Genomic DNA, 23578 nt, shown 5'->3' with positions numbered 1-23578 from the left:
GTTCTGTATCTCCTTCTGTACTGTTGTAAAGTTTGATAAACATGGCACTTGCACACATTATCTTAGAAGTAAATCGTATTCCTCAGGAATAACTGTTGGGAAGGACACCATTGTTACACTCATCCAAACATGCTCTGTGAATAGGATGGTTGGTCATCACCCAACAGATCAGATCAAATGTGCTTACTCTTTATTTGTTAACCCTGAAAGGGACTCTACATCCTCTCACAGCTGATTTGACAAACAATGGATATTTTACCGTATGAATTTTCAATAATTGCAGCATTTCCTGTATAAAACTGGGGTCCATGAATAAGGAGTGAAAGGATTTACATTGACTGCCTTGCATTAATATCTAAGGAAAGACACATACATCTCGATTTAGTTGAGCTGCAACTTTTGGGGTGGAATAAAACAAAAGGTGTTTCTACATTAACTTATATTACTATGCACTGAAGGTATTGTAATTTTTTCAAAAATCGTACCTGTGCCCAACTTCCTTCCTCCGATTCTTTCTGTGTTATGAGCAGCAGCCCGTTGGTAAATTAAAAAAAAAAAGCATTAGCCACCACAACAAGTGAGAAGCTTGTAAACAACACATCTCATTCATTAAGTCACACACACAAATTGTCAATGTTATGAACTGTGGGCGAATCAATACAAATAAAGGTTTTTGAAAGAAAAGATAAATACAATCAGAATTTTAAATAAAAACTTAAAGATGCTGAATCCTATTTAGATCGTAAAACAGATACAATACGCAGATACCCTGTAATATACCGTGACCGATTTAAAAAACTGTGCTAGGACATGTTACTTTATGGCTGTTCATCAAACCACCTTGCAAAACTTTTTTTCAATCAGTGACCCAGAGGTCTCAGGTTAGCCAACAAATGACTATTGTGGATCTGAGTCTACAGACTCAGAAATGGCTGTTCTTTCTACTCCCTGGGCTTACCCTTATGGAATGCCATACCCATTCATGTGAGACTAGATAGTGGCTACCTGAAATTCAGACCATCACTAAAGGTCCACCTTTTCACCCAGACATTTGGATACTAACTACACCTCTCTTCTGTCTTCTTTACATGGATTTAGTCTCCAAACACATGGCTGAGACTGGCCTACATCAACAATCAGTGTCTGGAAGCTGTCTCTTCAAGGATTTACCATCTTTTGGGACCCATCTGACTTGACAAAGGCTACCTTAACACCAGTAACTGATTGACCAACTTTAGACTGCACTAGCTCATCACATTGTATAGCACTGTCACTTGTCTCTCATCAAAGTGCTCTGAGACTACCATTTGGTTCTTTGCTGTGTCACGTAAATATATAAAATAAATAAGACAAAAATCTGAGACCAAATTACAGCCCTTTCATTAGACAGTGAACAGTTCTGCACATGCACCTGGGCACTTTTGCATCAGAATTTTCTCTGAATGACCAATTTTTGCTACGAGCATGAAGAGATACACAAATGTTATTTTATGTTAAGGGTATCTGTATATCACACGTATACTGAGGTTTAATGGTGCTGAAATAACCTTTACATTTCACGTGCTGAAACTAAATTATTTAGGAAAAAATAATATTTTCACCTGGCTTCTCAACTGGATAAGAAAGGATAGTGAATGAATAGCTATTATTGAAGAGTTAAAAAAATTGGCAGCAGCCATGGAGAAAGCATGGTCACCAGAAGTGACTGTTCTATTTTTATCAACTTTCATGAGACATCAGTCAGTGAATCACAGTTTTTTGGAAGCTTTGACCATTCAAATTTGACAACCATTAAATCAGGAAATTGTTGATGGACAGTGAACGATAAATTAATTTACTTACCTTCGATAATTCTCTTTCAGATCAATACTCTATCTGACCACAGATTCCTCACCTTGTGAATATTCCCAGGCCCAGCCTGGATCTGGGAAAAACAGAAAACAATGCTCCTGTGTGTTGGTAGGTGGTGCCAAGTAACCCTGCGTCAATGCTGTTCCATTCCAGAAGTGGCAAACAGAGTTGCATGTAAGTGCCACCCATGTGCTCTGATGTCAGTTTCTTTCATGTACTCGTCTGCGCCTTCTAACGAGGGTCCATCAGTGAACTGAAAGAACGAATGTGCCGTTTCCTAAATGGGGCTATTTACAGAGGGAAGAGACCATGTGTTAGGCCGGACATCCTCAGGATGGTCTTCCCCTAGACTTTTTGCCTTTTACCTCATTTGTTTTGCAGATTGTTGGCCTTAGGACTCTGAGCACTTTACCACTGTGAACCAGTGCTAAAGTGCATGTGCTTCTCCCCTAAATACGAGGATATTGGTGTATACCTGATTGGCATATTTGATGTACTGGTAAGTCCATGTAAAGTGGTATACCATATACCCAGGGCCTGAACTTCAAATGCTGCTAGTGGGCCTGCAGAACTAATTGTGCCCCCCACATAAGTAGCCTTTCAAACCTGTCTCAGTCCTGCCACTGTTGTGTCTTTGTGTGCCGTTTACTGCATCTTCAACATGGCATATAAAACCACTTGCCAATCTTTAAACTCCCCATCTATTACATATTGGTCACCCCTAAGGTAGGCCCAAAATCACAGAAGGGCAGGATGCTATGTAAGTAATAGGTAGGAAATGTACTCATATGTTTTGTATGTCCTGGTAGTGACAAACAGCCTATATCATGTTTCACTACTGTGAGGCTACCCTTCTTATAGGCCAGTATTGGGAATTCCTTAATACACTTTTAAAAGCTGTAATTCCTGATGAAAGAGGAGTAGCTTTTCCAAGTTTCATATCTTTGGAATGGTAGTGATAAATCCTCTTTACTGGTGAAGTTGGATTTAACATTAATGTTTTAGAAATGCCACTTTTAAAAGTGGACATTTCTCTGCACTTTCTGCTCTACGTGCCGGTCTCCAATACACGTCTGAGGTGGATGACAGCTACACTTTGTGCATTCTCTCTAGACAGCCACAAACACAGGAAGGTGAGGCTCATCTGCATATTGAGAACTCATTTGCATTTTGATGGGTCTTCCTGGGCAGGGAGGAATGAGAGGGGCTGACACATACACTTCAATAGATAGTTGCTTGCCCACACTCAAAGCACTGATTTACCCTCCCACATATAGCTTGGCAGACAGGACTGGGTTGAAAGGGATCCTTGTACACTTCAGAGAGCTGCTATGAAGTCACCCCCTACATCAAAGATACTTTTTAGGTATAATTACTGGCTCTCTGGCCTCCCTTAAATCAAACACTGTAGCTTTTCTGATTGTTGCCATGCTGCTCCCTGACTCTGCTGAAGAAGAGCTGGACTCTGCCTTCCCTCCAAGTGATCTCCAAGGGCTTGCTGGCTTGCCTACTGCTTGTTGAAGGCTCGGACGCAAAAGACTTCCTGCAATTTTGCTGGTGCTGCTAGACTCTGCTTTTTGTGAGTCCTACCCTTGCCTGAGGTGCCCCACTCCAAGTTCTGAGCATCAAAAGTGGGTTCTGCAGCTGCTTTGCTACAAATTTGACACAGTGATGACTTTGCACTAACTGGAACTAATGCATTGCCCTTCGACGCCGATCAAAAACACAGTCTCGACATCGACAGACAGCGCAGCCCAACCTCGATGCAATGCCTGCATCATAAAGGGGGTCTAGACAGGAGCTTTCACCGATTGCGCGGATTGGTGCTGACGCTTCGCCTCCATCCACTGGATCAATGACAACATGGCTCCCCCCTCGACTCCTTGTACCGAAGCCTTAATGTTAACACTTTGCTCCATCCAAGGTACTTTGTTAGCGGGACTTGTCTGATTCCTGTAGATGGCCTGTCCTGGATTACAGTCGGCCTGAACTTTGGAATTACTCCACTCTAGTGCGACCTCAAGTAACCTTTTTGGGCTATTGACTTCTAAGCACTGTTTTTGCATTCGATCTTTAAAAATTCATATCTCGACTTCTACTGATTGGATTTAAATTGCCCCTTTAGATAAGCCGGACTACTCTGTGGGAGGCTACCAGAGGGTGAACAGAGCTTATCTTTTAGAGTGTATATAGCTTACCCTGACTAGAGTGGTGGTTCCTGCCCGGCCTGGGTGCATACCTCAGCCAATCAGGAATCCTATTTCTAACACCATACCACAGAATGGGCATGCTGGAGGGTGATGAAGAATCTATGGTTATTATTATTTTTTTTATTTGACTCATTTGTAAGGCACACGAATTATCCCCGGGGGGGATCTCTCGGCGCCTAAGAAGGAGGCAGATGTGAATTGAAATATAATATTCATTTATTAGAATAGCGAGGTCTTAAGCAACTTTTTGAATTGTGGGAGATTTGAGCAGGCACGGATGTGTTCTGGAAGTTTGTTCCAATGTTTGGGGGCTAGGTGAGAAAATGTACAACCCCCCATTTTGACTTTCCTTATTCTTCCACTGCAGAGGAGGCTGCAATTACTGAACCTAAGTTGTCTTCCAGGTTGATAGCATCCAATTTTATTAGGTAAGCTGGGCCCGTACCTTGCAGGGACTTTAAGACCAAGCAAAGTAACTTGAAGCTGGCTTGTTTCCTTACAGGAAGCCAAATAAGATGGCGAAGGAGAGGGAGGGAAGGGGTTCATGCTGGTTTGTTAAGGACAAGACGGGCTGCAGTGTTTTGCACCACCTGCAGCTTAGATAGCAGGTCTTCCCTAATTCCTAGCAACAAGGAATTGCCGTAATCAAGGCGACCGATAAGAAGCGACTGAATGAGAGTTTTTCTAGTGTTCCATGGAATCCAGGGAAAGATCTTTCTAAGTAACCGCATGGTTGCATAACAGGTCCATGCAAGTCTTTTCACCTGCTCTTCCATTGAACGCTTATTGTCAATTCTGACCCCCAAGTTCTTAGCCCACCCTCTTGGGGCGGGTGCTTCTCCTAATTCTGACTGCCGCCCGTCCGCGCTCCACAATTGTTCTGCCTTGCCAAACAAAAAAATCTCAGTTTTAGAGGAGTAAAGTTGCAGAAGGTTCTTCGTCATCCAGCTAGCAATGCTCGTCATACACATTCTAAACTTGGATTTGGTTACTGCAGGGTTTTTCTCTATGTGTACTATCAGCTGTGTATCATCAGCATAGGATATGGTTTCAAACCCATGATTTCTGATGATTGAGGCCAAGGGGGCAACATATAGATTGAACAGCGTGGGACTCAATATAGAGCCCTGTGGAACCCCCTTGTCCACCACAGCTGTGTGTGACACAAATGAGTCCAACTGGACACATTGTGTTCTGTCTGACAGAAAACTCCAAATCCAATCAAAGGCCAGACCTCTGACACCAATCTCTCAAAGTCTGTTCAACAGGATACGATGAGGGATGGTGTCAAAGGCTGCCGACAGATCAAGCAGTAATAGCATAACTGGAGAGTCATTATCCAGTGACATCCTTAGCGTATCTGTAACGTCTAGTAACGCAGCCTCGGTGCTGTAGGATGCACGGAAGCAGAGTATCTACCAAAAAGAGTCAGTAACTTGTTTCTCTGCTGGATACTTCTAACCGTAGATACTGCATCTTTCAAATAGACACAAAAGCAATACCTTCCAAGGTGGTAGAGCTCAGACAAAAAAATGTCTGTAGAATGGAATTGACAAATTCCCATCCAGATGGACCAGACAATTAAAGCAATAGTACTTCATGAATGTGTGCCCTGATGTCCATGTAGCTATCTCACAGACATCCAGGATAGGCACTCCATTTGCCAATGCAGTGGTAGCAAACTTACCTCTGGTGGAATGAGCCCTCAGATCTTGCGCAGGAATGAGCCGTCAGACATTCTGGAGGCTGCTTTTCAGCTAACACATAGCCGATCTTAATACTTTGCGATATGGTCTGCTTCTGCACTATCTTGCCTTTCTTTGTCCCAGGAAACAAAGAGCTGATTTTCTACTCGATGTTCCTGGGTGCAGCTGATGTAAAAGCTCAAAGCTTTCCTGGTCACAAATTAATGGAGTCGCTTCCTCTTTTGAGGGATGAGGGTACACAAAGAAGGTTGAAGAGTGATAGCTTGTTTAACTTGAAAAAGACATGACCACCGTCGGTAAGAACACAGCTTGAATCCTTAAAACCAGTTTAACTGTATAAAGGTGGTATAAGGTGGCTGAACCGAGAAGGCCAGAAGCTCACTCTGATGGTGTGCTGAGGTTATTGCAACAACAAAGCCATTTATTAGGGAGAGAAGGTGCAATGTACAACTGTGCATCAGTTCGAAGTGGCTACACATGAGAAAAGTGAGAACCAAACTTAGCCTGCAATGGGTCCAACTGGCAGGTACCCCACCAGACCACAAACCTTGCCTAGCATCCTGCATACACACATTTCACAGAAAGGTTCCTGGCAAACAGGATCATCAAACATTCAAGCAGGATTTTTAGAGCTCTGCTAATCACCCGCAAGAGTATCCAGGCGCTGAGAGCTATGCTGCTTGGGTGGCATCAGTTGAACCGCCAAGTCTTGAGTCCCTTCCTAAATTCTTGAAGAGAGTTCGATATCCTGAGGGGGAGGCTCTTCTAGGACTTTGTGGAGAGGTAGGAGAAAGAGATTCCTCTACTTTTGCTTCAGCGGATGCAGGGGTGTGGGCGAGGTAGAAGGAGGTAGAGCACCGGTGTCTAAATGGTTGATGGAACCTCAGTTGGTGGTTGATGTATGCTGGCCAATGATTGTGCAGGGCTTTGTAGGTGTGGGTCAGAGTCTTGAATTGACATATTTTTTAGACAGGGACCCAGTGGAGTTTCTTGAGCTGTGAGATGATGTGCGTCCATTCAGGGAGGTCAAGGATGAATCTGGCTGCCGAGTTAAGTATTGCATGTAGTCTTTTCATGAGGTGAGTAGTGATTCTGCCATAGAGAGCATTGCCATAATCCAAGTGGCTTGTGAAGAGGGCTTGAGTGACAGTACATCTGGTGCTGACAGGGAGATATTTTAAGATCTTTTGGAGCATGCGAAGGGTGAGGAAGCAGGTGGAGTAAACAGCGGTAATATGTTTTTTCATGGTGAGTTTGATTTCTAGGATGATGCCGGGGTTCCTGGTGTGGTCTGCGGGAGTAGGTGAAGGTCCAAATTCTTCAGGCTACCAGGAGTCGTTCCATGGGGAGGTGTTGTTTTTGAAGATGAGCACTTCTGTTTTGTCTGTGCTGAGTTTGAGGCAGTTGTTTTGCATTCAGTTGGTGATGTTCATCATGTGCATGTGGAAATTGGCCCTTGTGGTGGATGAGTCTTCAGACAGAGAGAGCGGATGAGTTGAGTGTCGTCTACATAGAATATGATGTTCTGTCTGTGGGTCTGTCGATGTTGGCTGGCGGGGTAATGGATGGGTTGAACTAGGTAGGGGTGAAGATGAGCCTTAGGGGACGCCACAGATGATGTTCTTGGGTTCCGAGGTGAAAGGTGGATTCTTTGGGTTCTTTCAGTGAGGAAATATGTGATCCATTTGAGGGCATCCTCTTGGATTCTGATCTGATGAAGTGGTTTGACTAGAAGGTTTATGGTGCTATGGTTTGTGCAGAATCTCATGAATCCAGAAGATTGCTGCTCTCCAGGTATTCCGCAAGTTGGTGGTTGATGGCCTTTTTGAGGACTGTGATGGGGAAGGGGAGCAAAGAGATGGGCCGGTAGTTCTTGAGCACTTTGGGATCGGTGGATGGTTTCTTGATGAGGCGGTTGACTTCAGCGTGTTTCCATTCATCTGGTAAAGTGGCCAACGTGATGAAAGTGTTGAAAATGCCAGTAAGATTGTCGCTGATAGTCCTGTTTCTGAGGTTGAACATGTGGTGGGAACAGGTGTCCGTGGGTGCTTCTGAGTGTACGGAGTGCATGATGGATGTTGTGCTCTCTGTGGTTAGTTGGTTCCAGGTGGTGATCTGGTGGTTGGAGTTTGTGTCTGTGGGAGTGTGGAGGCTGAGGATGTCTGAGGCATCAGGTTGGGTTCAAAGTGTTTGTAGATGGTGGAGGTCTTGTTGTGGAAGAAGTCCGACAAGGTGTCACAGAATTCTTGGGTAGGGGTGATGATGTTTTTGGTTGCTGACAGGTTGGAGAACTCCTTGATGATGCTGACGATGATTTTGATGTGGTTGGAGCTGGCTCTGACGCGGTTAGCTAGGGCTTTCTTTTTCGTCTCTTTCAGCAGTTGGTGGTGGTGGTAGTGGTTCAGTGATGTCTTGAAGGTGGTGCGGTCTTATGACTCCTTGCTGTTGTGCCACTTTCTTTCTAGCTGTTTGCAATGGTGTTTAGTGGTTCTCAGGACCAAGATGTACCAACTGGCATGTTTAGTGAACCTCTTGAGCTTGGTGAGTTTGATGGGGGCGACTGTCAGCACAGTCAGTGATCCAGGTGGTGAAGTTCATGATATCTTGTTCCAGGTTGGTAGAGGTGTCCAGGTGGGAGGTGATAAGGGTGTTGGTCCATTGGCTTTTGGATACCTTGTTCCAGCTGCAGTGTGGGGTGCTGGGCTGCTTGGTGTCAGGGCTGAGGGCTCGTATGATAGTGAAGTGGATGATTGAGTGGTCTGCCCAGGTGAGTTCAGGGACATAAATGTACTTAACTCTGTTGCTGGCTGTGAAGATAGGGTTGAGCATGTGTCTGGTGTTGTGTGTGGCGGGGTTGGTGACCAGTTGGGTTAGACTGATGTTCTTCATGCTTTCGAAGAGGTTGGCTGTGTTGGCATCATTAGAGTCATTGAGGTAAAAATGGAGGTCTCTGAGAAAGATGTTAAGTCTGATATTGATGGCTAGTGGTGCAGCGAAATCAGAGATGGCGTTGCAGAAGCTGGGGATGGTCCTGAAGGTCTGTAGTACATAGTGCCCTTGATGGGGGTTTTGTCATCTGTTTTGGATGGAAAGTTGAGGGGTTCCATGATTGGGTTAGTGTCATCTGCAGCAGCAGTGCAGCGGATGGTTTCTTTGTGAATGATGGCGGGTCCACCTCCTTGTTTGTTGATGTGGTACCGGTGTGCTATATTGTAGCAGTTGGGCATGGCCGTGGCGTGGCGATGACATTGACAACCTCAGAATGAAGATCAAAGGAGAGCAAATGTCACTGGGAAATCTCCACATATGGAGATGCAGGCTGTGCAGGCTCGGTGCAAGACCCTGCTCTGCTGTTGTGACAGAGGATCCTGCCGAAGCGACAGTCTGATTGGAGGGGTGATGCTCAAGCCCAGAAGTTCTGGACACTGAGCTTTACTGCCCCAGTCGGAGCCACTAGGAGGATTTTTTTCAGAACTTTGGGAATGAGAGGTAGTAAATGGAGGTCTTACAGGAGATCCAGTGCTCCACTCTAGGCAGAATGTATCTCTGAGAGCCTTCTTGTGACCTCCAGTGCCCATGTGCTGACATTGCACATTTTATTTTCAGTGGTAGAGAAGAGATCGAGCCAGGGTTCTGCGCACTGTTGGAAGATGTGCTGTGCCACCTCTGGGTGTAACTGACATTCATGGCCCGCTAAGTGCTTTGGGCTTAGTTTATCCACCTTGGTGTTTGAAGATCCTGCCAGTAGCTGTACCGCAAGGGAAAACCCCAAAGGATAAAGCCAGCTCCAGAGGCCTCTTGGCACCAGGCCCAAGACACCACCCAGCCCTGCTTGTTGCAGTAGCACATGGTGATAGTGTTGTCTGTGAGAACTTGCACCAGCTATCCCATAATGGTGGGCAGGAAGGCCTTCAACAGCAAGTCAATTGACCACAACTCAAGCAAATTGATATGGAGGTGGGTTTCCGCCGGAGACCAGAGATCATTAATCTGGATCTCACCCAAGGACATCACTGTTAGACCTGTCAGCCTTAGGGTGGTATTCCCCCAAACTTTTTGCCTTCCTCCTCCATTTTTGCTTATTTTGTTTTTTACTGGCCTTAGGACAATCTGCGCTGCCAACTATTGCTAAATTGCAAGTGCTCACTCCATAAAACATGGTAACATTGGCTTATCCCCCAACTGGCATATTTAATTTAGTTATAAGTCTCCCATACCCTGCAAAATACCTACACAGGCATGACTTTACAAGACCACGACTGCTTCGATTTCAGAATGGGAGACACTGTTTTAGCTTTCTGATTCGCATACCGGGGCTACTTTTATGTTTTGATGGTCGGGCCTATTTTCCATCCCAGGACGACCCTGGGAAGATATACGGAGAATGACAATAAGTAGGAGAGACAACAATAGAAGGAATTTCTGAGATAAGGGAGGGCATCCGAAAATGATTTGGAAGCGCGAGAGAAGATAGGAAGTGGAGGGGAGAGGGACGGATACCTGAGAAACAGAGGGTAAAAGAGACAATAGGCTGGACAGCGAGTGCAAGAGATGAAATAGAGACTGCACGTCAGTGAAGAAAATGATATTCTTTAAAAATGAATGTATTCATATTTACATGGTTCACTGCTTAGAAATTAAATGAAAGGCGACTAACCGTTTTGGCAGGGGCTGCAAGAGTTTCCATTTCCTCGTGAGTCAGCCACACGTTACCTGAGGGCTAAAGCCAGAGTCCAGTCGAAGATGGTGAATCCACAAAGGTAAGCAGTGGTAAAGAAGAAAGGCAGCACCACTGTAAGTTAACAGCGCACAGCATCAAGACGAGCTCAACCTTATGCATGACACAACTGAGACAACACTATGCATTCTGATATACTTCATGCGATCGACAGTGAAAACTGTCTTTCGATTTCTGGCTGCTTGTTTATGCATGCTGATGTTTGAAACATCATTGAACATCACGTGAGCGTTGATCTTATTACGGTACACAAAGGTTCTGTATAAACATACATATCATTTTTTTTAAAACGGTTGTTTTGCATTTTGCCAAGACTTCTCAACTTGATTATCTCAAACAAATATCCATAAGCAATGCCACAACTAAGAAACAGTGTAATGATGTCACGCTATTGGACGCTGTGAGATACGTGGCGCTTTGCAAGACAAGAAGAGAGGCATAACAAACATTTTACAGTCTTCTGTAGTTTTTTTAAATCAATTTTTATGGACGACCATAGCCTTAGTAATACTAATATATTAGCATGCAGCTGGGTTATTTCAATAGACATTAAATGTTGCATAGGACTGTGTGAACTTTATTTTACATGAACAAAGTTTCCCATTATTTCCAAAATATTAGCACACCCGAAATGTGCATAGTTTTCTACATTTCCTTTATTTATGATTCAAAGTGGCTTTTCTGGCGAACTATCAATGTTTTTGATGCTTGGTGCTGAAAATGGACCTGCCGTTTATTTGTAAGCGAAGTTTAAAACCATTTTCCTCGCTATTTTGAAACTGGAAAGTTGTAGATTTTTCCCCCTCAAAACAATTCAAGAGTGTAACGAAAGTTATGATTGTAAAATAAAAATATAGATGCATAACAATTTCCAATCAATCGGTAGTCATTTTATTTTTTGCAGAAATAACAGGACAAAAAAAGTCTACATTTCTGTGCACCACTTTGGCATCATTGTAGCTGTCTGGAATTCGGTGCATGAATATGGGGGCCTAGTTTCTTCAATTCCAGATGCTTTCACTGCACCTACACTCAGCCATGACAAGATTTTGTCCCCAGAATGGGAAATACACATGTACCCAGAAAGCAGGTGGTAATTATTAGTGGGTCTGGGAGTGTTGGTGCATGATCGGAGACGAAGAGAGGCAATGACCGCTTTGTTCTCCAGTGGGTAGTAGCTTTGTCTTGCTCCTATGCCCCGCCCTTTTCACCTGCAGTTTTACAGATCCGCCCTAAGTAAAACCATGTTCACTGTTCCCTCATCTGCTAATCCTGGTGTGGGACTAGCCAGCCATTCATAATTGAGGGTTCTGTGTAGGGTTTCTGAGTGTGCAGGAAGATTGGCGCCTGTGCTGTTAGCGGTAAGTGATTGATAAAAAGTATTAACTATATGGCGGTGCTACAGGTCAGAGGAGACCCTAAAACCTCTGTAGGGAGTGACAGGGGCTCACTCAGTGATTAGAACAAATAGTCCTGTGCACACGTAAAGATTAAGATATGGTCATGATACTCATGGTAACAAAAATAACCGCATTCAATGAAACAAGGTAGACAAATCTGAAGTGTTGTTTTTTCAAAAAATGAAATCTTTTTAGCCTTCCTGATAGAAAGGATAACAACAAAGCAAATAACCAGCCGACACGTGTTTAGTCACGCGGGTACTATACCCGTGACTCTTCAGGGCTTTCAACGGTTATGTAGTCATGGGTTCGATATGCCGGTGATTATTCCGACCCGGCAGGTACGGGTTGTAGGAAAGTAAATCCTGGTGTGGTATTGCATCCAGTTGAGAATGCTTAAGACGGTCGGGTGCAGCCGCCTCTATGTATGTCTGTGAAGTAGTGCTTCCGCACGGACTGGTGGTTTCTTGGGTTCGTTTCCGCACGGACTGGTGGTTTCTTGGGTTCGTTCCGAACCCTTTGCGTGTGCACAGGACTATTTGTTCTAGCCATTCAGAATTGTCAAGAACAGTATCCTCCCTCCCCCAGCCCACCTTCTGGCGATAATGGTCCCACCAACTCATAATGGGAGCCTGTGTGACTCTGGAGGTAAATATTGTTGAAAACATTAATACATATATAAAGGATTGAACCAATTCAAAGAAAGACATCCCAACTCTCAGAGTATTCAGTGTTTTATGGGTTCCAAAACTCCGAGACATCTGTTCAAAGAAAAACCCAAACTGTACTTCAAACTATAGCTAGTATAATTTGCTAGTCCATATCTTTACATACTAACACAATAGGGATTTTCAGACACTAGATTTCAGAACCCTTCTGAGCTCATTTGAATCCGCTAGCAAGTGATTCTTGCATTATTTCAACAAAGTATAAATCATGTAGAGTACTATGTTGTATGTTCAATGTAAAGGAGAGGATGTAGCCTTATGGCTAGAGCAGTTGACCTCAGAGATGGGGAACCGGCTTCGAGTCTGGGTGAAGACGCTCAACATCTTGTGATTCTGGGCAAATCACTTAATCTCCCCCTGCCTAGCAAAAATGAATGGGTCCTTCTGAAACAAAACTGGTGCTCATGTAAAGCTCTCTGATAACTGACTCAGGTCTATTTCGCGCTATATAAAACTCAATTTATTTTTTAAATCAACAGTAAATACAAACTTGAATAGTAAAACACAACTAGAGACTGCAAAATAGAAATCTACTATATATGGATGTTAGATCATTGATGTTGATGTCTCTCAGATTACAAACCAGCTGTTTAGTTTTAAGAGGTTGACCTTGTCTGACCAGGACCCTTTCCAGGATGTGAAAAGATATTTGGTGATAATCCAACCAGTCACAGGGTATAATGCCATCAAGTTGTATGGTGTTGTCTTTAGCTATGAAAAGGTCATGTGTTGCGCCCTTGTTGTGCATGGGCCCATTACAGGCCTGGGTGAAGTTGAGGTCGGAGAGGGAAGCCTTGAAGGAGCATACTATGGGATCATTTATGTCATTCCAGTGAAGCTTAAAATCCCCGAGGAAAATATGGCTGGGGTGTTGGTCCGAGCATGAGGTAATGGACTCGATAATTTGCTTGATGAAGAGCAAATTATCACCTGGTGGATAATATATCATGTGGATCTCACAGACAATCTTGCCATTGTTCCAGATTTTGGTGACTAGTTGCTCACAGGAGCACATCATAGGGTTTTGAGCCTGTTTCAACATGAGGCTTGTGCTATGGATGCAAGCAATGCCCCCGCCAGTTATAACAGGTCTATCGCATCCGATAATTTCATACTCAGGAGGGATTAAGATCGTGAGAATTGTGGAGGAGGAGTCATTGAGCCAAGTTTCAGTTAGAATCAGGAGGTTTGATCTTGCGTGATGATGAGTTCAGAGATATCCGCTGCATGTTTCACTGCTGATCTGCAATTGAGAAGCATTGATTTGATGTGTGAGTTAGTTGTTACCGCTTCTAGGTGAGACGTGGTGATCTGAGGTAGGTTATCCCTTTTCACAGATCTAAGGTTAACACTTGGTTCTCTACCAGGGTCAGAGGAGATAGTTGGGATGTTAGTTGGTGAGTCATAGGAGACACACTAAGAGTCATTGCATGATAGAAGTGGGAGAGTGTCATCATCTGACAACTGAGGCAAAAACCTATGGGGCATGGAATGGTGGTTTGGAAGAGGCCAGTTTCTCCATAGTGGGCTAAGTGGGTTAATGAGAGAAGACATTTCCAAACCTCTTTTTAAATATTAAAGCCCTTAACGTATATGAAACTAGAACCCTTGTCAAGTGATTAGGCTTTCTTTCAAAATTACATTTGCTTTGTAGTTGTGTTTGCTCTCCAATAAACGTTTAGGGTTTCATCTCTGGAAAGAAAAATACCACTGTAAAAAGAACGCCTCCTAATCTCGAAACAGCAACTATAGGAGAAAAGATAACTGTAAAAAGATATTCACCTTCCATGTATATTCCCTAATATGACAGTAGGATCAATAAATATCCTCTTATGTTGAACAACAAGACGCGGTTATGAACTTTCTCTGTTTTTAAGCTCAAATCAGAAATGTATGCAATATTGCTAGCACAGCACAATAAAGACTGGGTTGGATCTGAATGAATTGTAGTCAGTATTCATTGGCAGCACAGCATGGCTTCCTCTCATTAACCATCATTCCTTTCCTCCATACTGTATTGCAAGTATCAACAAGATGTTTTTCTGTGGAGAGATTTGATCAGGGACTTTTACATGGTCATCAGGACTATCCTCGGATCCATATGTCTTACATTAATACGAATAAAAATCAATATAATTTCATTAGGAGTTTGGAGGATGAGGTTCAATGTGTGCCTGCTAACGCCATCAACTGTAATAAACAACATTTTTACTAGTGAATAATTTAAAAAGTTACTTTTAGTACACAATTTTTACAATATTAGTCAATATAAATGTATTTAACATTGTGGGCGAGATTATGTGGGCTTATGAGCGGTATGGGAAGGCCCTTTATTTAAAAAGTGTATTTTCAACTTATGTAATGTTTTTGATATCTGGAAGGAGATGCTCCATTTCTAATATGACATGATCGCAAGAAGGTCAGAGAAGATTGGCCATGTATGTTAATCTTGTATTCTTCTTCGTCTCATAGATCTCAGTAAATGTCCATTATTCCCTAGAAGTACGAGGCAACCAGGTTAAACTTTCCACCTAAGCAATGCAAGCAATTGGGGAGAGGAGTTGGCCTAACGGCTAGGGCGCTCAACCTCAGACCTGGGGATCTGGGTTCGAGTCTCGGTAACGACGCCAAAAACCTCCTGTGAGTCTGGGCAAATCACGTAATCTCCCCGTGCCTAAAATGAATGCGAGTCCTCATGTAACGTAACTGGTGCTATGTAAAGCGCTCTGATACCTGATTCAGTTCGGGTCTAGTTCGCGCTATATAAAACTCTGCAAAAAAAATAAAAATAAATGCAGGTAGGAGAAGCTAGTTGCATCACAGATTTACCAATAGATTATCTTGTCTTCTGGGGGTAGAGTGAGGTTAAGATCTCCAATCGGGGAATATGGTTAGTTCTCGTCTGTGAGAGGGCTTTTTCATGGTCTTTTATCTCCAATATACGGAGTTCAACATACTAATTCAGTAGGTATAGGAAAGCTGATTATATTTACCCCTGTATCGAAGAAAGTTGGTACCTGTCAGGAAAGTATGACAGTGTGCGATCTTAACTAGACGGCACCTGAGGCACCCAGAATGTTTTTGTCATACTTTGGAAACAGTTCTAAGAATCATAGCTTCACCAGAATTGTGTGCCATTTAAAATCTACACTGCACAAAATCCACTACAATACTGTGCATTTAGAGTCTATAGGTTTGTGTTTGCTACCTCTACTTGGCAATATAATAATTGATTCTAAGGGCCTCATTATGTGCAACTAGTAAGAGTTCACCTCTGGAGAAAACGTTATTTGGGTCCCATGAATGAATGAATGAATGATTGAGTTATTTGATAATGTGCACAAACCATCCCCACAGTGGTATCTCATCACGTGATCAGTACAGCAAATTTAAATTGGGTTAAAAAAGTGCTGTTTTTTGTGCTTTTGTGAATTTATTGTAGTCGGGCTTGTTATGACATGAAGTGGCAGTTAGCAAGTATTCTAAAAGGAATCCTGAGGGTCCACTGATAAATGTGAAACTATACGTTTGAATTTAAAAAGAATTGGGCGTTTTATATAGTACAAACTAGACCCGAGACATCGGGTATCAGAGCGCTTTATATTAGCACCAGTTTAGTTATAGGACATATTCATTTTTGTTAGGCACAGGGAGAGTAAGTGATTTGCCCAGAATCGCAGGATGTTGAGCGCCGTTGCCGAGACTCGAACTCGGTTCCCCAGCTTCGAGGTCGACCGCAATAGCCGTAAGGCTACATCCTCTAGTTGATTTGGTAATTCCAAGTCCTCCCCGCAAATTTACATGGGGTTTTTGACTATTCTTAACAATTGAACTTTGGTGGAAACAAGATAGTTATGAGGCCCAAATTGTTTGGATTGAGCTGCAGACTTTTCATATTTGTGCATGCATATTTTTAACACCCTATTTTCAAGTTTTTCTCATTGTCTCAGAGTGTTGCAAAGTCTGTGATGTGATAGAGAAATCCACAGCACTTTCAATGGGCAATAACAGAATGCTCCAGTTATCCTTATTAGGGGGAAAGGAGTGGCATTCTGTGAAAAAGCTGGGTACCCATATTTCACAGTACATCCCATTCTTCAAGTATGAGAGAAAGCGTATCCCAGTTGCACTATGTGACATAAAACATGGGCTACTTTAAATCCCCTACATAAAGGGTTCTTTTGTGAGAAACTATTACTATTGTCAGTTGCACCTGCTAATCAGAACTGATATAGAATGCCTGACGTGACTGCACGCCGAGTTCCCTCAACATGCACACATCCAAAGACACTTTACACTCAGAATTCAAGCATTGAAATAGCTGAGAAAAATGAAATGGGAAGAATTGTATCTATGAAAAAAAAATAAGCATTAAGAACAAGTCTTAGCTGCACACATTTCAGGTTTACATTTGTTTGTAGTCTTGATCTAAAGATTATTAGAACATTGGAATGTTGGTAGCTCCATTGAAAATAATGGAGTACTCTGGACTTATACTGGCTGGTATAAGCCCGGAGCGCCAACATTCCAATGTTTCTTTGTTCACAGCTCTGGCTGTGAACAAAGGCTTCAGGGAGCCTGAGGGGATTTCAATCCCCTCGCGCTCCCCGAAGGCTTTGTTTTATTTGCAGAATGTTCTAATAGCCTTATAGCCCTTCGTAGCAGGGCTATACCGGCTATTAAAGTCCCTCTGCCTTGTTAAAGTCCCTCACCTTCGGCTCGGGCCTTTAACGCTGCACCGGGCCTTAAATAGCCGGTATAGCCCGCTACGGCAGGCTATAAGGCTATAGTGAAAAACACGACCCTTGAGCATAACCTTGTGTAACAATCCTGTATTGGATGCCAATCAATCCAGGGCGTCATCAGTGAGAAGAGGTCACAGACTATACGTACGCAACTTCGTCCAGAAGAATTCAGGTTGACCTTGAAAGTGTACACTGCCACAGTTTCACTCGCTTCAGCTCGTGCCATTCATGCTTTCCCAAAGGTGCACAGAGGACAGACAACAGGAAGTAACTCACTGTTCTAGAGGTGGGAGGGGCCGATGGACTGGTTAATGATACCATCTCCTGGATGGCCAGCCGGAGCTTCAGGCGGTGAAGAGGATTGCTAATGCCAATCTCTCTCTGGATCTCCGTGTCTGACAGCGCAGACATGATGGCCCCACTCTTGACGTTTGCACGGCAGGCGGCTACATACCAGGCGGGCATCCCCAGCCACAGCTGTTCGATGTGGAAGGAAAAAAAACAACACTTCTTTATTACAGAAATTTGAAGTCCATTTTGTGTTCATTTTACCTGTCAGCCCAATCACAAAGCAAATCCTAAAATGTTTTTAAATAGATTGAAATTAGAGTAAGGAAACAGTTCCAACTAGGACAAAAGACTCCGATATAGGTTAAATGTGTTATGGAAGCATGTATTTTACTGTACAGATTTAAATACTTTATGGAATTCTGATATAAAACTGAAGACAATATTAATAGAACATTTCTTCTTATGCTATGACTTTCAAGGTTTCCTTACCCAATTGCCTATAAAAGCATCAGACAAGAAAATAAGAATGAACGCAAAATCAACCTAGAATGGTACAGTTTTCTGGTTATATTACGAAGGTGTGCATTTGTAAATGGCACAGCTGTGTGCCTCTTTTTATGGGATTGCAGTTCCTAAAGAGCACACATTTAACTCGGAATGATTTTGCCTTTGAAAATGTCTACACCTTTGGGTACCAAACGGTATTTCTGCCATTATGAGATTTGCATATAAAATAGAGCAACATATGATTATATATCGCACCTTAAGGACCACATAAAGGTAAAAGATGCCAGATGGTAAGTGACATCACAAAGAAACATATTCAGTGCAAAATGCAATTTGCAGACCTCATGTTATTTTTAAAATCCATCAGTCTGTCATCTTATCATTTTTTTTAATATGGCATCTGGAGAGGACGATTAATTCAAATTGAATAAAAAAAAGGTTAACATGCCAAGCATCACTATAAAACTAATTTTAAAAAAGTGATAGGGAGTCCAAATATCCAGCGCTAAAGTGCACTCAAATATCACCACTTCCATTCTCCCGTGGTGCTCCCTGTTCCTCTTCTCAACGAGCTGCCAATACACAGATACCTATCTAGGCGCTTCTCCTTGCTTTTAGAGAAGGAAAGCCCAATCATTGAAAGAAAAGAAAAACACATTTGTTCAACTTTTTTACTTTACTTGGGGGGCAGCTGACTAGAAGGAGGTCTGACCCTGGGGCAGATTAGAAGGGTGGTGTAGTCCAATGACTGCCATTTTGTGCTGGGCTGCATAAAAGCCCAAAAATAGCTCAACACTTATTTAGGGGTCCAGTTTGAGCTACCATCAACCATTTTAGGTTTGGGAGACCTGGTGGCTGGTAGTCCTTATCAGTGGTTTTCTTTGCTGCTCTTTGTCACTTCGATAGGTTCTACGGCGCTTTCTGGTGAATACAGTTAGCTGTTGCACTTACCATGTCTGATGGTAAAATGCTGGTGGTGGAGGCGATGCTCCTTCTGAGGCAGGCAGTAGAATGGATCTGGTGGTAGGGGAGGCATCTCTCTGCCCAGATTGCCCACCTCGCCGGGCCTCTGCGGGGATGGCGGCGGCAGTGTTGGCGTGTTCTCCGCTGAGTTTAGGACAGGCATCGGGGGCAGTGCCCCAATAGGAGAGAGCTTGCGGTCGCTCTGGTATCAGGGAAGTGGCCTCTTGGGGGTGGGAGCCAGGCCTATTGGGGTGCAGCCCTCTCTGATGTCCGGGATTGCGTTGGGGGGTGGCGAGGGTTGCGTGTGAGGAGCATTATGCTGGAAGGCATGGCAGCTTGCAGGCTCGTGTGTGATGCAAGCAAGGGGCGCAGCGGAGCCAAAGAGAGCCGAGCTGTGGGAGGCAGCCCATCCTGTGTTGGCCGTGTATACAGGGCTGCAGGTATGCAAAAAGGAAAAAAGCTGGCTGCATCAGAGGAGTCACCCGACTTTGATGCACATGAGGCTGGGAGGGGTCCAAGGAGGCGCAAGGCCTCAGTGAACCCGCTGGAGGATTTTGTAGCTGCCGGGAGAGGGTTGAGGGCAGGGCCAGGTGGGGGGGAGGATGCAAAGGAGGTAAGATAATTGGGCAGCCAGCAAAAGTGGGCAGGGAAGAGAGAGGTAGGGACTTCTCGGATAGCAAGAGAGGGAGGGAGAGAATGGAGCTCAATTGGGAGGAGGGAGGGTCAGAGGCAGGAGATGACAGCCCAGATTGGCTGGGTTGGATATTTTTGGCAATTTTGAGGAGACACCAGCAGGGAGGGGGGTCGTGGTTTCCCGCTTAGATGATTTTATAGGTAAGGGTGGGTTCCTGCATTGGGGGGATCGAGACAGGTGCAGAAGGGGGAGGAGGTCCCCCAGGCAGGGCATGGGGGGTCAGGAGGTGTCAAGCTTCTGCACTAGTGGCAACCATGCTGGAATGGAGCAACAGAGAGGAGGATTTGAGGGAGGAGGCATGGGTGGATGTGGATGTTCCCGTGGTCATAGCTACCCTCATTGGGAGTTGGCCACTTGTGGGAGGGAGCATATTAGGGGTGCCCCCTGGTAGTTTCTTGCTAACTGGGCAGGGGAAGACTGCATCTTAGGGCCCAGAGGCAGTGGGGATGGGGTCCTGGGGTTCCAGCACACCGGTCCTGATTTCAGTGGCAGGAGAGGGGTGTCGAAGCAGACTCCGTAGAGCTGGGGGTGGCTCCATCATGCTGAGGTGAAGAGAGGACTGGGCCCAGCCAGTTCGCCTGGAATTGGCAAGGGATCCTGATGTGACCAACACACAAAGGCTCGGAAACAACCTCCTTGGCCCCAGTATCCGGAAGGCCCAAATCACGGGGCAGTGGGTACGCATAGGCACCGTATGACAAGGAGTTTAGGGCATAATTGGCTTCGGACTTGGAAACCAAATGGGGAAAATTGGATTCAGATGTGTGGCAGCACACTATGGGGGCAACAAAATGGGGGAAGATCATATTTACGGCGAGTGGTCTTCCTATTATGTACCGTCCCTTAAAAGGACGTCCCACCAGTGGAGGGGTCCAGTTTCACAACCCTCCTTATCTGGAGGGCGGGGGAATGAAAAGTTTGACAGGAGTTGGTAGAAGTTGTTTGGCATTGCCAGTTGGGGGGCCATGTGCAAAGGGAGGGTAGGCTGGTAGTTAAAGGTTCATTTTAGGACATTTGATCACTTACAAGTTCATTATAGATACTCATAGGATGTAGGGGGAATTTAATTTGGAAATCTTGAAATGCAGTACAGTTATTGAGTTAGCTGCAGGGTGGGGATGTTTGTGGGATCGTAGGGGTGAGATAGGGGATAGTTCTTTGGATGTAGAGCGAGGTTTTCAATTTGTTAGGCGGTTGGCCAGGAAATTTTGTAATGTGCACCTGTTTCAATAACGCAGTCTTTTCCACACACAGAAGTGGTCAGTGTTTGTCTGCATCACTCCCTCTGAAGGGGGTCTGAGGGGCAGCTGACCAGAGGGAAGTCTGCCCCCTGGCCTGATTGGGTGGGTTGTGCAGTCCAATGACTGCCATTTTGCCTTGGGCTACATTATAGCGCAAACACAGCCCAGCGCTTATTTAGAGGGCCAGTTTGGGCTACCAGCCACCATTTTAGGTTCAGGCCACCTGGTGGCTGGTAGTCCTAGTGAGTGGTTTTCTTTGTCCCTCTCTCCTGATCCTATTGATAGGGTTTTTGGGGGGCAAAACATTTTGGCTGGCTATTTTGGGGCGGGTGTTGAGACAGATGTACAAGGGCGGGATGTTGTGTACACTGTCGCTTGGAACAGGTGCTATCGGGGCATGAAAAGTTTGACAGAAGTTTGCAGAAGTTGCTTAGCGTTGCCAGTGGGGGATCCATGTTCAAGAGGAGGGTAGGCAGGTAGTTAAAGGTTCATTGTAGGCGTTTGGTAAATTACAGGTTCATATAGATACTCATAGGCTCTAGGGGGAATTCTATTTGGAAATGTTAATGAGTTAGCTGCAGGGTGGGCTTTTTTGGGGGGGATTGTAGGAGTGGGGATAGGATAGGGGCTAGTTCTCTGGATGTATAGGCAGGTTTTCGTTTTGTAAGGCGGTTGGCCAGGAAATGTTGTAATGTGTAACTGTTTCAATAAAGCGGTCTTTTACACAAACAGAAGTGGTCAGTGTTTGTCTGCACCCCTCCCTCCCAATAACTCATTGGGCTTCCCTTCATCAAAAACAAGTGGGGGAATCCAGACAGCAATCGGTGCAATGGCAGCTCTATTACAGCTAGGGTGACCAGATGTCCCAGATTTGCCCAGACAGCCCTGGTTTTTGAAGGACTGTCACGGGTCCCCGACACTGTCTCATAAAACTCGGGTCGGGTGAAACTGCACTTTAATCACAGTGTTGTGCAGGTTCACATTTCAACCGGCCTTCTTAGAAACCAGGGAAATAAGTTGGTTTGTTTAGACCCTCATGCTGTGCTGCCTCGTGTCAATCAGGAGGATGCTTGATTCGGGTCCAGGAAAGATATGGCTTGGCAGTTCGGGCTGGACTGTTCCCATGAGCACAGGGTCAAGACTGATTTGCATATGGCCATGTCTGAACTGGGGTGGCTTGGTGAGCAAATTATCTATATAGCTATCTATTATATAATACCCTGAGGTGTAATAGGACATTTTGCTCTAAATCTAAGTCTGTGCCCGTCCCGGCTTTTCCATCTGAAAATCTGGTCACCCTAATTAGAGCAGGCAGGGGATGATGAAGGAGGAGGGAACTATTTCTATAACCCAAACAGTTTAGGAGGGAAGCTGTTCACACTGCTGCAGCACTCCCTATTTGCCCACATTTCAGATGCTCTCTTAGCGGGCCTTTAATGTGTTTTGGCTGTTTCAATTTATCACAAATAAAGATGTCAGTGGTTCTTTATTATGGATAACTTTGAATTAGTACTATTTGTAGAAAGCATCAATGAAATGAAAAGAACAAGAATTTTTTTGCTAATGCACAATAATCATTAACTGCCTTACAAAATATGAATAAATTAGCAGAACATAAGTAAAAAATCACACTAAACTTGACATATTTTACTATTTTTTCCAGAGCCTCCAATATCTCCTTCTGTGAAGGATTACCTTGAGATGTGTAAAGGTGTAGGTAACTTTGAAACAAATATGCAGAAAAAATCTTTTATATTTGGCGGTCCCTTCATAGAGTTTATTCTTGGGATTTTTCTGAAAGTTGTGCCATAGCTTCCAATTCACACTATCACCGTGTGCCACATAATTTCGCTCCCTTCACATGGTCACCCGGCGAGCTGCTGAAATCACAGGGTGGCAGAGAAAACAAGCAGCAAACCACTGTACACAGTCGATTTCCAGCTCGTTTTTGGAGGTTGTAAACAGCAGATGCCCATTAAAAGGTGTCAAAACACCCCAGGTCATCAGCGACAGCCTCGATAACCTTTTTGTTTTGGAGGAGGGGGGAATGAGGAGCTTGGTGAGGGGCATAGTGCCTCTTGGATAGCTCTTGGCACCAGGCACCACCACTCCAAGGCCCCCCTCCTCACACGGTGAAGTGATTTTGTAAGTTGGCAGGTATGGCTGTGCCTTGATTTGTTTGCTAAAAATTGAGAAACGGGTCAACCATGTGAGATAAATAGTTTTAGGTAGTGTTAGACCTGGCATTATTGGCGTGAGTCTTCCTTCCATTTTTTACTGATTGCCTCCTCTGTTTTTGATCTGTTTTGCTGGTTAGATGCTTTGGGCACTAAGTTATGTGATGTTATGTTATGTTATAGGTTTTTATTATGCGCACAGCTACTCCAGCTAAGGAGCGTCCTGGCGCATTGACAAGGAAACAGCATAAGAAACATAACACATCTAAAAGAACCAAAGAGGACCACTCTAAGTACATAGCACAGACTGGGGGTAAAAAACTAAAA

The 23578-nt window shown here is 44.2% G+C and overlaps 1 protein-coding gene across 1 annotated transcript in view; it reads right to left on the bottom strand.

The window, feature by feature from the left end:
* PPFIA2 (PPFI scaffold protein A2) overlaps nucleotides 1–23578 on the bottom strand; it is a 2034471-nt gene that overhangs the window by 121906 nt on the left and 1888987 nt on the right. Inside the window, exons 23-25 of the mRNA XM_078674230.1 lie at nucleotides 17655–17855; nucleotides 10425–10487; nucleotides 486–515 (exon numbers count right to left, since the gene is read on the bottom strand). Coding sequence (XP_078530356.1) covers nucleotides 486–515; nucleotides 10425–10487; nucleotides 17655–17855 — 294 coding nt within the window. The remainder of the gene's footprint in view (nucleotides 1–485; nucleotides 516–10424; nucleotides 10488–17654; nucleotides 17856–23578) is intronic.

Source organism: Lissotriton helveticus, chromosome 1_1 (assembly GCF_964261635.1).
Source record: "Lissotriton helveticus chromosome 1_1, aLisHel1.1, whole genome shotgun sequence".
Classification (NCBI taxonomy): Eukaryota; Metazoa; Chordata; class Amphibia; order Caudata; family Salamandridae; genus Lissotriton; species Lissotriton helveticus.
The sequence above is the reverse complement of the archived record's forward strand: the minus strand, read 5'-3'. Positions and strand labels throughout refer to the sequence as shown.